The 17,929-nt window shown below is 35.2% G+C and overlaps 1 protein-coding gene across 16 annotated transcripts in view; it reads left to right on the top strand.

Moving 5' to 3' along the window:
* Positions 1-17,929, top strand: part of ERC1 (ELKS/RAB6-interacting/CAST family member 1) — a 526,143-nt gene that overhangs the window by 167,274 nt on the left and 340,940 nt on the right. For all 16 annotated transcript variants that reach the window (XR_011497049.1, XR_011497048.1, XM_070494769.1 and 13 more), the window contains one exon: positions 17,693-17,830. Coding sequence is in view for 14 of the 16 variants with exons in the window: in XM_070494769.1 (XP_070350870.1) it covers positions 17,693-17,830 (138 nt within the window). In the remaining 2 variants the exon portion in view is untranslated. The remainder of the gene's footprint in view (positions 1-17,692; positions 17,831-17,929) is intronic.

Genomic DNA, 17,929 nt, shown 5'->3' with positions numbered 1-17,929 from the left:
TATGTTGGCAAAAATCAAGAAGTCTGACAGTATCATGTGTTGATAAATATTTTATCAATTGAATTTCTCACACAATGCTGTTGAGTTTTTAAATTGGTGCAACTGCTTTGGAAAGCACTTACCTTATTAAATTAAACATGAGCATACCTTCCCAGATACATATTACCTTACATGAACTCCAGGACATGTGCAGGAATGCTCATGGTGACCTTGTTTGGATTAAAAAACAAAACAAAACTGAGGAAACGCTATGCAAATATTCATTGACAGAAGAATGAGGAAGTAAATTGTGGTATAGTCACCCAGTGGAACATAGTATTATTTTTGTTTTAAAGACAGGAAATATTTAGGATAAAAATTCAGCTGAGTCGTTTCTTCTGGAGCTAGGAAAGGCAGAGAGATGGGATAAGGAGGAATATATAAATATCTTAAGTAGTTCAGGTAATGTTCTCATTCTTAAGATGGGTAGTGGGTTTGTGTGTGTTTAATTTATTATCATACTTCATAACAAATCTAGATATATATATTTGTTAACTATTATGTAATATAATTTAAAATAACTAGCGGCAGATTAACTTTCTTTTTTAGAAAGATCGGCACCTGAGCTAACATCTGTTGCCAGTCTTCTTTTTTTTTTTCCCCTTCTTCTCTCCAAAGCCCTCCAGTACATAGTTGTATATTCTAGTTGTGAGTGAGACAGATTAATTTGTTAAATTTGCATGGTTGCTACATGGGTGTGTATTATATACTTTATACGTTTCCTTTTGTTTGCATATTAGTAATAAAAATGCTTAGAAAGAAAACCTCTCTCTATGTATGCATATCTATCTTCATTGAAAAGGAACTTTTCTATTTTATTTTAAATTTATTCCTAATTTTATAATCCTACAATTAGAACTATCTTTCCCCAGAAATTCATTTGTACATTTGAAAAAATGTCTGCTACAAAAGTAAAGCCTCATTGATTAAGTCCAGCTGCCCATTTGATTAAATTTTTCCTATGAAGTCTCTGCAAATGGATTTATTCAGCTTGTGGTCAAATATGTCCCATTATGATGAATGAATGATGAACAGTTTTGACTCTCTTTTCTTGACCCTCAGTTTGGCTACTTAGAATATTTGATTGAAATTAACTTCGGGCCATATTGAACAGGTGTAATCCTCCTACTGCAGGATGGCTTTTAGATATTGTGAGCTTGCTACTTGACAGCCCCAAATCTTATTTTTCTAGGTGAAAGATTTGTTTCTCCTATTGTTCTTATTTACCATGGTTACTTTTCTGATGGCAGTTATTCATCTCAACTCATTTTTCCTCCATACTTTACTTGTCCGGTTGGAATGTTTGATCTAATTGCAAGAGAGATGATTAGAACATTATTAATGTTCTGTTCTTGAGCCTAGCTGAAATATGATAGTGGACAACTCGCTGAAACTCACTAACCTTCAGTTTCTTCATCTATAGATAGCGTATAATAGTTATGTCAGGGGGTTTTTGTTAATATGATGTAACGTGTATGAAAGTACCTTGAAAGTCACATAATGTGGATGTGAGGTCTTAATATTGTTTATTCTTACTAAATTTTACTTTGCTGAATTCAGCCAATTACTCTAATCTTTGAGGATCTGTTTGAATCTTGATTTGATTGATTAGTCTATTTATCTTCTTCCCACTTATCAGCATATTCTTTATACTTTCATATAAGGGACAAAATGTTGATTAGACCTAGAAAAGACTTTTGTGGGGCTGGCCCAGTGGCACAGCAGTTAAGTTCACACGTTCTGCTTTGGTGGCCCGGGTTTCGCTGGTTCGGATCCTGGGTGTGGACATGGCACTGCTTGGCAAGCCATGCTGTGGTAGGTGTCTCACATAGAAAGCAGAGGAAGATGGGCATGGATGTTAGCTCCGGGCCAGTCTTCCTCAGCAAAAAAAGGAGGATTGGCAGCAGATGTTAGCTCAGGGCTAATCTTCCTCAAAAAAAAAGAAAGAAAGAAAGAAAAAAAAGACTTTTGTGTTATATTGTAAGAAACAGCTATCAAATTGATATATTTATCAAAACAATCTAAAAGCTCTTTTCATTGTCTGTAGAATTTTTTTTGTAAGCCTAGTTTGTTTACAGGTCTACCCTTTTTATAGATTCATATTCCTCTCTGTTCTTCATCCAGACTCTTATAAATCTGTCTTAAAAATCTGTCAATTGTAGAGATCACTCTTGTATAATTCTTTATTATAGTTATGCTTGGATTATGAGCTGTATGATATACTCAGCTATTTTTGGCTTTTTCAGGACCACCACCACCCACACATTTTCCTAGTTTTCTACGCATTGTATCTATTTGTGTACACTGGAGTATTCTTTGCTCTTTCTTCTCCCCCCACCCCCTTTACTGAGTACGTTTATAGTTACACAGTCAAAATTATGTTCTTGTGGGCTTCCCAATCTGTCTTCCCTCATGCATTCATCATAGTATCTTCTGCTATATGCTAGGCGCTATGCTAAATAAAAAGACAAATAAGATGTCGTTTCTGAGACACAAAGTCTCAGAGTTGTGGGAGTTGAAGTTATGATATAAATGGTGTACAGTAGGGCACAAAGCAAGGAGTTTTAGATTTGAACTTTTGTGAAAGGTGTCTGAGAAAGTCTTAGGAGGCGAGTCTTGAAAGATGATTAGAAGTTTCTAGGCAGATGGGGAAGGGGTGAGACATCCCAAGCAGAGAGAACAGTGTGAATGAAAACGTGGAGTGGTGTTCCTTTCTAGTGTCCATGCTCTGGAATTTCGCCTTTGTTCTTCAAACATTTTTGTAATACAGATTCTTAAAAATTTCTGGTAGAGTTCTGTCTATGAATGTCTTTTCTTTCTTATCATGAACTCTTATATTACCTGGTCTCTGGGAAAATTATTCCCAGTTCTTACGTAATGATAAAGTTTTCAGTGAATATACTCATCTTTACTCTCCTGTTAGTTTATTTAGAAAACTACTGAATAGAATTCAGCTTTTCTTTCCTCTGGCCCTGAAAATTTTCTTTAGAAAATTTAGAATAAAGTTTAAAAACTTTAAAAATTCATCTGCAGTGGGATATTGAAGTATAACGTTTTGGGGAGAACCTCAGCTATTCCTGGAGAGATGTCTTAATTCTGCGCAACACTTAACCTACTTTGCTGCTTGATTCATACACTTATTCTATAAGGAGGAGGGTTGAGGTAACTCTGCTTTCATCCTCTTCTTGTTCTTTGGCATCTGCATTCTCTAATAGTTTTTTCACAAATATTTATAATTGTATATTTAAGTAATATTTAAATGTTTTAATGTTTAAGGAGGAGTACCAGGAAATGGTAAATTACTTTGGCATTACTTTTGGCAGATTAGATCTGCATTTTTTTTTAAGTCATTGTTTTCTGAGAACAGTAGCAGTTGTGATAATGGCTGGATTGTGAGTCACATACTCTGGACTATTTTTGGCTCTGTCTGGGCCACCAGTTCCCACCCCTAATCTCTTAGCTTTATAGGTAGTGTATGTATTTGTGTGCAGTGGGGTAACCCTGTACTCAGAGAATGAAGTGGGACAATAGCAGATGGCCAAGCATGCTGTACAATGGGATTAGCATTGGGCTCCTTCTTCTTAGGGTTCTCCCCTATGGTTTAAAGTAGTTTAGTGTTACAGTAAATTTCTTATCTGTATAATAAGTCACTGACCTGGAAAATGTAATTGAGCATTTGAATTTGAGCTGCATTCAAAATCTGTGTTAAAACTGTACAGCTTCGTGCTTGACTGATTGTAAATGATGATGTAGCAAGGAGTTTAATTTGCTGCCGCAGATGTTATCATCCTTTTCTTCTGTGCTTCTGCAACTTCTCTTTATTTGGCCTTGCTTGTTTCTCCAGTTTCCTAGGTTTTGGTATTTAGAGTTTAGATTTAACAGTAGCAGGAACCTGATTGATATATAGAATTAGAAGGATGTTTTGGTTTGTCTTTTGGTCCTACATTGATTCTTTAAGTCTCCTCTGTTACTTTGTTTTGAGTAGTAAGTCAAAAGAATACATTGTTTATATATTCTATTTGTTTTCTGTGGAGTCTTGACTAAGGCAGTGCTAGTTTCTTTACCTCTTCCATATCATAAATTGCACAGAGAATATGTTTTATCATTAAAACAATTTTTACTAATTTATTTAGAGAAAATTAATATTTTGTTTTTAAAATTGTGCTGTTTTATTTTTAATAAGAATTAATTGCAGTGTTTTCTAAATGTTACTATTTTTAAGTCACAACCCAGTTGTTAATGAAGCTAAGTTAAGAGAAGACTAAGTCAGGCCCTAATAGAATTTTGAGTTGGAAACTTAATATACTTAGGCATTAGAATTTTCCCTTTTCTTTCTTTTACTTATAATTTTTAAATAGAATTCAGATTAATTAAAATTTTTTGTTTATGGAGAATATATAGAGCTAAATTCTTAAAATATAATTTTATTGAAAAAACAGAATGCATGGTGAATGAAATCTGATTGATTATGATATTTCTGATGGGGAATATACTCTATATGGATTTACTTTGCTTCATATAACATTTTCTGCCTCTCTTTTTCAAGCAAACCTTAAGGAGGAAGATAGTTGAACTTGCAGCGTCTGATTTAACTTCCAATTTGTCAACAGATACCTGTTTTTAAATGATGCTGATCTTATACAAGTGACATTTTATAATGATTGAGGAATTATTCCCTAAAAAAGGGGAGGATCTTAGTTTACCTTGTTACAAAATATCTTTTAATTATGATATGTTCCTCCTCACCATCCCTTCCACTTCCAGGACACTCCACTCTAAAAAATAAAAACAATAGACACAACAGCTGCTATCCCTACATTCTGATAATTTAGAAACAGTAAACTTCAGATGTAAGTCATTAAAGGAACACAATATTAGTAGAATTGTTTGGCAGTACATAGATGGAGGAAAACCTTTTGCTGTATCTCACAGCATGATGAGGGTAGTCACACTTCTTATGTGGCTGCTAACTCCTACAGTCATAGATGTTAGAGGCAGAAGCTGCCTGACCAGTTAAGAGTTATGTTAGGAATTAGCTTGTAAGTGGCAGAGGATTCCTTTTGCTGTACTCTATTGGTCATAATAGTCACCAGAGCTACCTTGATTCAGGGGGGTCAAGAAATAGACTCTACTGCTTAATGGAGGAGTGGCAAAGCCTCATTGCAGAAGAGTGTGGAAGGTGGGAGATATTGTTGTGCCCATCTTTGGAAAATATCTACTCCAAATGAATAAAAACATTGGATAAAGGATTGAGAATATGAGGATGAGATGATTTTATGTGGTGTGGTGATAAAGCTCTTATTCCCTTTTCTGTTGTCTTATGACATTGCAGCCTTATTAGTAAGAATGGAAGAAGAATTTTTCTATTTCCATGTTCTATTCAGTGTTTTAGTCTGTTATTCACAAGTCTTCTACTGTCATTCGTTGCTCCCAATAGAAGTCACCCCAAACTGGAAGGAATTCTAAACAGTTTAAAATTGTTTTGCCTGATTCAGGAATTATCACAGGGTAGGAAAATAATTTGTAGGAAAAGGATACAGAGGAATAAGGTGTTTGGAAAGGGTGCACTGACAGCAGAAGGTGAATTAATGCTTCATATTTATTTTGGAGATTCATCTTAGATGAGAAGTAAAACTGTCTAGAAGGAAACTTTTGCATATTAGTTATCTAACATGGAAGAGACTTCCATCCAGAAGATAATCAGACTGAGTCTGTGCATAGATGGTACATTGAATGGAGAAGAATTTTTAAGTCTGTTAAGAACAAACGTGGCTAAACTGTTTTGTGTTATTTAGGGAATAAAGCAGGATAAATCTCAGGCTTAGAGTAGTTTTATACTTCATTGATGGATATTGTGGAACTTTGACTTTTCAGTTAGCACTAAGGGGTTAATTGGGTGGATGGTTGGGTTTTTTTTTTTTCTATTTTTCAAATAATTCACATATCATAAAACTTACCATTTTAAACTGTATAATTCAGTTGCTTTTTTGTATACTTACAAGGTTGTGCAACCATCACCACTGTCCAATGCCAGAACATTTTCATGACTCCAGAAAGAAACCCATACCTGTTAGCAGTGAAAACTCCTTATCCTCTGGCAACCACTAATTTACTCTTGACTCTGTGGATTTGCCTATTCTGGACATTTCATATAAATGTTATCATAGAATACGTGGCTTTTTGTGTCTGGCTTCTTTAACATGATGTTTGCAAGGTTCATTCCTGTTGTGGGAAGTATCAGTACTTCATTCCTTTTTATGGCTGAGTAATATTCCATTGTAGTGAATATACCACATTTTGTTTATTCATTCATCAGTTTATGGACATTTGGGTTGTTTCCACTTTTCAGCTATTAAGAATAATGGTTCTGTGAAAGCTTAATGTACAAGTTTTTGTATGAACATACGTTTTCATTTTTCTTGGGTATATATCTAGGAATGGAATTGTTGTTAACTCATGGTTAGCTTTTTAAGGAACTGCCAAACTGTTTCTAAAGTAGCTGCATGATTTTACATTCCTGCCAATGCTTATTTTTCTTTTTTAAATAGCTGTTCTAATGGGTGTGTAATGGAATCTTATTGTGGTTTTGATTTGCATTTACATAATTATATTTGAACATCTTTTTATGTACTTTTTGGCCATTTGTATATCTTCTTTGGAGAAATGTCTATTTAAATCCTTTGCCCATTTTTAAATTGATTTATTTGCCTCTATTATTGAGTTCTACAAGTCTTCATGTATTCTGGAGACTCTACCCATATCAGATGTGATTTGCAAATATTTCTCCCATTCTGTGGGTTCACTTTCTTGATAGCATTCTTTGTGCAAAAATTTTAACTTTTGATAAAGTCCAGTTTCTCTTTTTTCCTTGGTTGCTTATTCTTTTGGTGGCATATCTAAGAAACCAATGCCTAATTGAAGGTCATGAAGATTTCCACCTGTGTTTTCTTCTATGAATTTTATAGTTTTAGCTTTTACATTTGATCCATTCCAAGTTAAGTTTTGTATATGGTATAAGGTATGGGTGCAACTTCATTATTTTGCACGTGATATCCAGTTGCCCCAGCACCATTTGTTGAAAGGACTCTTCTTTCCCCATTGAATGGTCTTGGGACCCTTGCTGAAAATCAAATGGCTGTTGACACATGTTCATTTCTGAACTCTCAATCTGTTCCATCGATATATTTGTCTATCTATGTACCATATCACACTGTCTTAATTACTGTAGCTTTAAGTAGGTCTTGATGTTGGGAACTGTGAATCCTCTGCCTTTGTTCCTTTTCAAGATTGTTTTGGCTTTTGAGGGTCCCTTGTAATTCCATATGAGTTTTGAGGTCACTGTGTCCATTTCCATAAAAAAGGCATTTGGAACTTTGATAGGGATTGCATTGAATCTGTTCATCAGTTTGGGGAATATTGCCATCTTAACAATATCAAGTCTTTCAATTGATGAACACGAGATATCTTTCAACTTATTTAGGTTGTCTTTAATTTCTTTTATTGATGTTTTATAGTTTTCAATTGACAAGTTTTGCACTTCTTTAAATTTATTCCTGAATATTTTATTCTTTTTCATGCTATTGTAAATGAAATTTTCATTTTCAGATTATTCATTTTTAGTGTATAGATATACAACTGATTTTTGTATGTTAATCTTTTGTTTTGCAACTTTGCTAAACTTATTAGCTGTAATAATGTTCCAGTGGATTTTCTGTATATAAGATTATGCTATCTGCAAGCAGAGATATTCATACTTCTTCCTTTCCAATATGGCTGCCTTTTATTTCTTTTTCTTCCCTAATTGTTTAATATAGTGATGAATAGAAATGGTGTTCTCAAAAAAAAAAAGTGATGTTCTAGTCATCTTGTTCTTTTCTTTATTTTAGGGGAAAGGCTTTCATTTTTCACCATTAAGTATGAGGTTAACTGTGGATTTTTCATAGATGCCCTTTATCAGATCGAAGAAGTTCCCTTCTATTCCTGGTTTACTGAGTGTTTTTATCATGAAAAGGTGTTGGATTTTGTCAAATGCTTTTTCTGTGTCTATTGAGATGATGTTGTTTCTGTTCTTTTTCTCTATTAATGTGGTACATTATACTGAGTAAGTTTTGTGTGTTAACAAACCTTGCATTCCTGGCATGAGGATGGATGTGTTTTTAAGTTACCTTCTGTTTTTCACCTGGAAAAATGTAGAAACTTGTTCTACTAACATTATCATGGAGGCAATAGGAGTGGACCTGAAAGAGCATAGCCGTTGGATAAATGCTTTATTTTCCAGTGCTAAAGTATAATATAAATAAGAACTACTCAGAGGCTTATATTGTAATGCTTTGTACAACATATAAGTAATGTTGACCCTTATTAAAACATCATTCTTTGTACTTTTAAGTAACTTAGTGAATAATTTGAGGATTTATGTTTATCTGTGTGCATTTTCTATTGATAGTAGGCCATATTAATATTCTCAGAATCTTGCAAGCTCTAGTTCGGAGTGCCCTGACTTCTGTTTTGACTCAACACAGATTTTAAACTTGAGAAATGGTAATTAACGAGTCAATATGGAAGGGTCAGATCCTATTGCAACAAAAGTTGTTCTTAGTGGTCTCTCAGGAGAACTTGTAGCAGGAACTTGTCAGAGTAATAAATACATAGATAAGTATCTGGAAAGGGACAAAGGATTTGAAAACAAAATGCTTGATCAAAGTTTTGAAGCACAGTCAATATTTTCTTTTGCTTAAAAACTGCTTTATAATTTGACATGAATTAACTTGCATTGCATTCTCACCTGTGGGAATGGCCGGTTGGATAGATGCCCAGTTACCTGTCAGCTCTAGTTGAGAAGTTGAACTAGTTAACCACCTGAAGAAGTTATTAAATCAAACTTTGATGAAGTAGCTTTTTGTGCTCTTCCTTCTCTCTGCCACACCAGTATGTACACCCTAACCAGAAAATAGCTTCAAGCATCAGATATGTGTTTTGTCCTTTAGCTGTTTCATTTCCTGTAATTGCCAGACCTCCTTACTTTTTTCTCCTAGAGGGGGACACTTCTTTTTTTTCCTAGAGGAGTTTTTCAGGTTAGAAAAATCATCCAAATTTACTGAGGAAAATTTACTAAGTTTGATAAGATTCTTGGGCTTCCATTGCATATAGGTGAGGAATTTTGTTTGGACCTGTTCTCCCTGCATCTTATCTAGTCTAAACTCTTACTGTATAGTTAGCAAATTTAGTAACACAGTATTTTTATAAAGCAGCTAAGCAAGCAATTTTAAGTGACGTGCCTGTTTATTTTAAACAACATTCTGGGTGCTTGAAAAGAATGCCACTCATTAATGATTTTTAAATTCTTCTACCCTTTTGACGATCTGATGAAAGCTAAGGACTCTCTCCATGTAAAAATGCACATAGTTCATTTATATGGCTTGAGATGTACACACCATAAAGGCTATTGGTGAATTCCTGATTAAAAACGCTCACCCTCTATGAAACAGCCAAGTTGGGCTATAAGGGTTTCTAGGTTTTAGAAAGCCATAAAATTATGTATCTGGTTCAAATACAACATAAATTGAGGGCAATTACAATTTCATGTTAACCATAATTTAACTCGAAAGAGTATAGCTGCTGGATGCTGTGATGAGTGAGCCAACTCCCCACTGAGGGTTGAAGCACATATTCCCCTAGATGCTGGAAATGCTGTTGACATGGCCCTTAATTGGTAGCCCCTGTGGAGATTGCCTTGGCTAAAGAGACCTGCCTTGCACAAGGGCATACCCATTGGCATCCAGTGGTTGATCCTTGCTTGAATCTGTTGTCCTGGCTTGGGACAACTCTGAAAGGTCATCCTAGATTCAGAGCTCCCCATGGGGTTGTCTGAATCCTTTGGGACTTCGTGGCAGCTGAATTTCTCCTTCTGCACAAAATGCTGCTTCCCCCGCCTCCTGTTTCCTTTCCACTGGTATTGATCCCAAGAGCATCCTCTAATAAACTTGCGTGGTAAAATCTGTCTCAAGGTCTGCTTCCTGGGAATCCCAGCCTTGTCACATTAGGGTCGAATATTAGCATAAGTTAGCTTACTTCAGGCCATAAAAGTAGGCCTGGCTGAAATAAAAATTTAGTGAGATGAACTTGAATTTAGACTTAAGATATGCGAAACATCCTTTTATTGTTTCCTTCAGACCACCTGTTTTGAGTAAGTCTTTAAACTCTTGGTTTCTTTGAATTCATTTTTGTCTCCCAGTCTTTCTTTGGCATTGCAGAAAACTCCCACAGTCTCTGACAGCTCAGTGTGTTTGGTTACACAGTATGAAAGGTGTGGGTTAAATAAGGAGTTGCTTACACACCCCACAGAAACCCCTAGAGACTTCCCATGTTGATAAGTGCATGTGATAAGAGAATCCCTCTTATCATAATCCTAATCATATTCCTTATCATAAATCCTAGGATTTCTTGGATAGCATTTAGAATATTATTGCTTTTGTCATTGTCATTGAAATGGTGTGTGTCCATTCTAAATATTTGAAAAATACGGAAAAGCTATAATGAGGAAAACTCTATGTAAGAATAAACTTTTCCTTACTTCAAATTGGGATGATATTATACATACATTTGGACAACTTTTTCATGTAATAGTATAAAATAAACTGGTTTCCATATCCTTCATTAATCCTCAAGTATGTGAATTATAATGGTTACATAATATTCCATCCAATGGATAATTGTATTTAATTTAGCTAGCCTCCTCTTGTTATATATTTGGTTTTTCTCAATTTTGTTTTTGTTAATAAATAATACAAAGAATAGTGGGGGTTTTTTTTTGTTTTTTGTTTTATTTTCAAAATAAGCCTTGTGTGTCTGCTTTAATGAGTTATTTAAACATAGTGGGTTCTTTCATCACTGAAATGTAGTAAACTGTTAGATCTAAGACTGTTCCATCTAGAAAGCTGTTGTTAGTGTACAGTTTCAAGGGATGCCATTCGTATAGACAATGTGAATTATCTACATAATGTGAGGTCCTAAGTGCAATCTCATCATTGCTACTGCCTCAGAAGGATTGCCATTGTGGATTTATGGATCCTCTTTGTTTGGTTTGAGCAATTTTAGCACAGGAATATCTGTCGAGTTTTTATGTATGCCTTCCAGATATAAGAAAAAGCATTTGAGCCTTTTCCATAATTGTCTACTGAGCAGATCTTGACTGGCGGTGGCCTTTGCTTTATATTATACAGTTATTTTAATGCAAGAGGTCCCTACTTCCATTATCTGTCCCTTGAGCAAGTCTATCAAGGAATTTATTTCCCACCCAGCAATTAATAAAATCTGTCTGGAGCAGTGGATTCTGAATGTCTTCTCCCTGAGATCGTACCTGTGCTTCCTGTACAGTTCAGTTTGAAGAGTCTTTAAGATAAAATATAGTAGTACTTTGATGAAGTTTATTACTTTTTAAATGTTCTCATCTTCCCCGTCATAATAATATAGTTGTATTTTAGAATTGAAATGAATATTAGGGTCTTTTTTATAGGTAAAGTAATTAGATCAAATAACTTGCTCAATATGACATAGCTAGCTATTTATTTATTACAGTAATCCACTTCATGGCTTACATGATGAGAGAATAGCACAATTGAGAAGGAAACTCAACCAAAATCTGCTGGACTTATTAAAGACCATAAACAGTAACTGAGAATATAGATATGGAAGCTTTTAACAACCTAAATTGAGTTTAAAACATTGCTTAGAGTTTCTCATGACTATGTTATTCTTGTGTCTTTGAAGCATTGGAAACACATGATTGCACAAGTAAAATTTAGAAGCCAATATAAATAGTCTGAGCAAAACCTGCTCATTTTGGTAAATTATAGTTGTGCCTTGTTAGTACGTTTTGCCAGAGTGTAGAGAGGTAGATAAGCAATTGCTCAGAAATTAGGGGACTTAGTGAATTTTTCCTTTTTAGATTCTGTTAATTACTGTAAATCCCTCTTTGCCAGCTGATTATGACCCGTTCGTGCAGACTGTACTTTACCATTGCTGCTGAGAGGTATTGTTAACCAAGAGGGTAAAGGTCAGAGCCTTTCTGAATAACTTGCTTCCTATAATAAGTGTGATGCTGATGGCTGCTTAGAGTAACTGGGGAGGCATAAAAAACCTTCCTTTAAGTGATGTTAAAAGTAGCCGGGTGATTGCAAGAAGTGTTTCGGGATTCCTTGTCGTTAGAGCTATGTCCTAGTGGAAGTCTCTTCTACCTTCAGTGATTAGGGCCGCAAAGCCAGAGTAATCAGTTCCACTTGACTAAGAATAAATTACTCACATTGAAACATGATAGTTCCTGACAACTGGCCATGCTGATAAAAACCAAAACAAAAGATGTCAAGAAATCTGTGCTAGTGTGGAGCTGGTTTGCAGATTTGATAAATTCACGTGTCATGCATTTGGCATTAGACTTCCTCTGGTTTCATCGGTTTTTCTTTCTCTTTGTAAAATAGAAATTGTATGAGGAGAAGTAAGGCTCTATATAATATAATAAGTAGTTTATTTCTATTTTCTTTCCAACCCAGTTAATAGAACTATACTACGATTAGAGAGGTCATTTTAAAAAAAATGTCTTCTTTCTCAAATAGTTATTTAAAAAATATTTCCTTCTTGAATTCTTCATTATTAGTTCTCTTTGATAATAAAGTGTATGTATAAGCCTGGTTCATCCTCCCCCTTCCTATTTATCATCAAGAACACAGATATAAACACCAATTCCTTTGATCTCTACAAAATTTTACTCATGTGTAAATTTAATACACACTAATGCGTACTTAATGATTTCTTTCTATATCAGATAAGGTATGCAAAAGTAGAAAAAAAGCCCATAGAACTATAAGATATATCATTTTTGGGGCTGGCCCCATGGGGCAGTGGTTAAGTTCGAATGTTCCGCTTCTCATTGGCCCGGGGTTCACCAGTTCAGATCCTGGGTGCGGACATGGCACTGCGTGGCAAAAGCCATGCTGTGGTAGGCGTCCCACGTATAAAGTAGAGGAAGATGGGCATGGATGTTAGCTCAGGGCCGGTCTTCCTCAGCAAAAAGAGGAGGATTGGCAGGAGATGTTAGCTTAGGGCTAATCTTCCTCAAAATAAATAAATAAATAAATAAAATATATCATTTTCTGCTATAATCATTTTATTAATTTTCAATATTGTTAAAAATAAGTTATTTAAGAAAAAGAAGAAAAGCTTTTTAACTATTTCATTGTCAGGTGCTCCTTGGTCCATGTATATAAATAAACTAGTTTCCTTCTACCCCTTGAAAGTCAGGGGGTAACACAGTATATTATTACTATGGTCACTTATATGAAAATGTTATTCCCTACTGAAGCAAAGGATGAAGGGTGGATTTACCAAACCACTGCAAATGCAAAGGTGCATCTTCCATGAGAGAAAGGTACATCCAAACACAAAACACTAAAGCTGGCGGGCAAAGCCAAAGGTACTTGGCATCAGGATTTCGGTATCATGATATTATTAAAATAGTCTGTTTTTCCATAGTTTATGGAAAAATGCTTAGGTCACCTTTGTGTGATTGTTTTTCTTTTGTTGTTCATCATAGAATACTATTTATAGCATAGTGATTAAGAATAGGATTCTGGAACTAGATGGCCTAGTGATTATCTCATAGTCTTGTGGGGATGCTTAAATAGTTGTTATATATAAAGTTCTTACAGCAGTACCTGGCACGTACATATTACACTCTTTTTAAGTGTTAGCAGTCTCTGTTATCACCACTACTTCTTCCTCACCACCACCACCATCATTATTATTATTTTTCTTGTTGTTGTTGTTACATTCTTATTTTAGGGATTCTGTGGTTTCTGTTCCTGCAAAATGAAGAGTTTCCTTTTTTTTTTGATATTCTGATTATATTTGAAGGAGTATTTTTTCATTTAACATGATTCCAAACAATCGTCTTTATCGTTAATATTCAAGGATGTACATAACTGATCCAGTTTTTCTCTTGGCTGTTGTATTCAAAACTTTTTGTAAATCATATATTTCAGAACCTGTGGAAATTGAACTGCGTATAGAATAGGATCTCCACTATATATTTTATAGAAATTCCATAATAAATACTGAAGTAATATGCTGTGGGACTATCTGGGTGAGCAGCTTTTACACCCTCCACATTAGATTAGTCAAAAAGAAGAGAATAATGGCAAGAATAATATGGTAGCATTCACACACCAGCTGGTTAGTGACACGTGCAAATCCACACATCCTTGATCAAGAAAGCACCATTGAATCACAACCAGTGTAAGGATATGTAACAGGAGCTTTCAGTACGGCTTAGCTGTTATGCATCATGATGCTGGGTAAATGAAAAGAAAACTATTTTTTACACACCCCTCCTCTGAACCACCACACACAGCGTCTTTGGCGTTTGTTCAGTGCTTATGTAGCTAGTTTGCACATCTCCATGTCTACTTCGAGTCTTCCTCACTGATGACAACTTGCTTAAAGGAGGCAATTTTAATGTCCACTGTTCTTTCTTCATTTTTTCAGTTCCTTTCACTATGGAATGTTTATTCCTCCTCTTAGAAGTAAACAGGAGTGCAAGAATAGCCATCCTTTCCTCCTCTCCAACTCAACAGTCTGTTTAGACAGCTGGGTAATTGAAGAAGAAAGTAATTTAGGGAGAACTTGTTAATGTGGATTTTACTAAATTTTCACTGAACTAGCAGCTTCTGAACCTGAGTGTATTAGGAAAAGTTTTGCCAGCAAACAGTAATGGATTCCTTTAATAGTTTGACTACATATAAATTATACAAGTGGGATTGTTAACAGTTTAACCTCTTAAATTTCTTTCTTAGGTGCTGATGATGGAGAAGAAAGAAGGGTATTATTATGCATGTGAGGGCTATTTGTGTATTAGATAGGCTCACAAAGCAAATCTCTGTTTTCTTATATATAAAACTTGCTTGGTCCTGTGAAATTTTGTTTTAAATAATGGTTCTAGAACTGCTCTTTCTTTTTTTTTGGTGAGGCAGATTGGCCCTTCACTAACATCTGTTGCCAGTCTTCCTCTTTTTACTTGAGGAAGATTGTCCCTGAGCTAATATCTGTGCCAGTCTTCCTGTGTTTTGTATGTGGGACACCACCACAGCATGGCTTGATGAGGGGTGTGTAGGTCCGCACCTGGGATCCGAACCTGCGAACCCTGGGCTGCCAAAGCGGAGTGTGCGAACTTAACCATTATGCCACCTGGCCAGCCCTGTAGTACAGTTCTTTCTTGATAAGAAAGTTCAATCAACAGCATGATTGTATCTTTTCTTTGTATAAGATTTATGTGTTAGCACCTGGAATGACCTGCACAGCTGGTTAAACATGTAAACATCAGGACGTTGCATTCTGTATGTGTATGGAGTACTAGATTTTTAAGTGGCCGAGTTCTCTTTAGCCCTTGTGAGTTTACCACAACCATTGATCCATATTGATTCCTGTGAGATTTCATATGGATCCATATGAGATTCCAGTAGTAGTGTCTGATTAAACTAAAGGAAGATTAATGCTTTTCATCTGCGATGGTCTTTTCTTTCACAATAGGTTTTGGACTTTTATTTGTCATGAAAAGAATGGAACCCATTTTAGGCATTTCAGTAGTTAACCTGTATGATTTTTCTCTTTGTTAAAGAGTGAAAATCCAAGCCTTTTGGTATTCATGGTACCCTATTCTAAATTTACCAGATCTTTTTGCTTAGCTTGTTTGTTCTGCTTGTGGAATTCTCATTGACTCTAGAGAGGGACTTTTTTTCTTACCCTGTGGAATGAAGCAGACCCTTAAAGAGCTTATACTAAATTGATTAATGCAGGAAATTTATCCGAAGGTTGGATCTAGGATTTTTTTGTAGTTCCTTTTTTGGCATGAGTTTATGTGTATGCCTAAATATAGTTTATAAAGGTCCAAGCTTGTATACTATTCATTTACTGATTAATGAACCAATATTTATTATAGATAAATAGTGTGTGCCAGATGTGTGCCAGATATGAAGATACAAAACTGGGTGGAGGAGCAGGATCCAGTCTATTTGTGGAGACGTGTATGAAACAAGTAATTACAATATGGTTAGGGATTAATGTTATATATATAGGTGGAATATTGGCGATAAATGTGGGAAATATATAGATAGGTAAAGAATGGAGATAAATGTGTGTATATGTGTATTTATATGTGTGATGGAGTACAGACAATGATCATCTGATGGGGTAAGAACAAGAAACTCTTCCCAAAGGAGGTAACATTTATGTTTCTTTTTGAAAACCGTGTAAAATAAACCAGCTAGTTCTGGTTATTAGCTCAAGAGGAGATTATGATTATATTCTCCTGCTTCATTTTCCCTCCTAGAACTTACTGTCATCCTGCACAATATATTCATTTCATTCATTCATTTACTGTCTACCATATTGGGATGGAAGCTCTTTGAGGGTAGGGATTCTTGCCTATTTTGATTACTCCTATATCCTCAACACCTGAAAAAGTGCCTGGCACATAGCAGGAGCTCAAATATGTGTTGAAAGAATGAATGAAGTTTGTGAGTTCTGGAATAGTTGCCTTACTTCTTATTTTCCTTTAGTTTATTAGGAATATCTCTCTATAATTCCTCATATTTTTGTTTAGTATTTTTCATGATGTGTACTTGAATCTCCCTAGTGATAACGTGCGCTTTCCACAATGTTTCTCAAACTCATCCCCTCTTTTCCATTTCTTAGCTAATTTAGTCTCCAAAATCTCTAACCTGAATTGATAAAATCTTGTAATTGTTTTTCATATCTCTATGCAAGTTTTAAAAAATTTCTTCTCGACAGCCATCAGAGTTATCTATCTAAAATACAGAACTGACTAGACCATTTCTTTGCTTAAAAATCCCTAATAGTTCCCATCTGTATACAATAAAATTTGTGCTGTTTAGGATGGCACACAAGCCCATCGATAGCTTGGATCCAGCTACAATGCGGAGTCCTCTTGTCATCTTATAACATAATAAAAATGAGTGTGCTCATTCTTCTTTGTATCACTAGTGCCTGGCATATAATATAGATTTAAGTAAAAACTCTTTTGAGTAAATGAATGCATATAAATGTGTATGAAGGAATGAATAATAACAATGAGGAATTTCATTGAAAGTGCTTACTGTTTAGATAAAAGATGATATAAAAATCTAACTTAACACTAGTATTTCAGAATAACTTTTCCTTTTTACAGCTGATTTGTTTTTCTTACTGTCTGGCTGTTTTGTTCTCTGTCCTCCCTCAATTCTTTGTGAAGGGATCCCTCTTGGCACTTACACTGTTGTTTTGGAAATAATCCAGTTTTTCATGGCTTTCTTCTCTATAGTTCCTCTCTCCATTCCCATCTCTTTCTGTTGAGTCTTTTTTCTCTAACTATCTTCCCGTAATTCTTTAGAGATTTATGCATATGCGTATGTTCCCATACCCATGTGTGTGTCTTTTCTCTGTTCTGGCTATAAATTCTGGGCTTAAAGTTTTGCATGCAGTTCTAAAACTTTTACACTTGGAGACAACCCTGATCTACCTGTTTACAACTTAAAATGATTTTTATTGTGCCTATTTGTGTGTCTCTTAATTTCCTTTTTTTCTCTTAAATGTATATCACACTCAGATTGAAAATCTTCAAGAGCAACTTAGAGATAAGGAAAAGCAGATGAGCAGCTTGAAAGAACGAGTCAAATCCCTACAGGCTGACACCACCAACACCGACACCGCCTTGACCACTTTGGAGGAGGCCCTTGCAGAGAAAGTGAGCGACTGGTCCAGACTCTTCATAGACACATTTCTTCTGCTTTCTCATTGATCTAAAATTTTCTCTAGTGATGAGACTTGGATATAGAAGTGAGAA

Source organism: Equus asinus, chromosome 22 (assembly GCF_041296235.1).
Source record: "Equus asinus isolate D_3611 breed Donkey chromosome 22, EquAss-T2T_v2, whole genome shotgun sequence".
NCBI classification, from domain to species: domain Eukaryota; kingdom Metazoa; phylum Chordata; class Mammalia; order Perissodactyla; family Equidae; genus Equus; species Equus asinus.
This window is presented reverse-complemented; position numbering and strand designations above follow the sequence as displayed.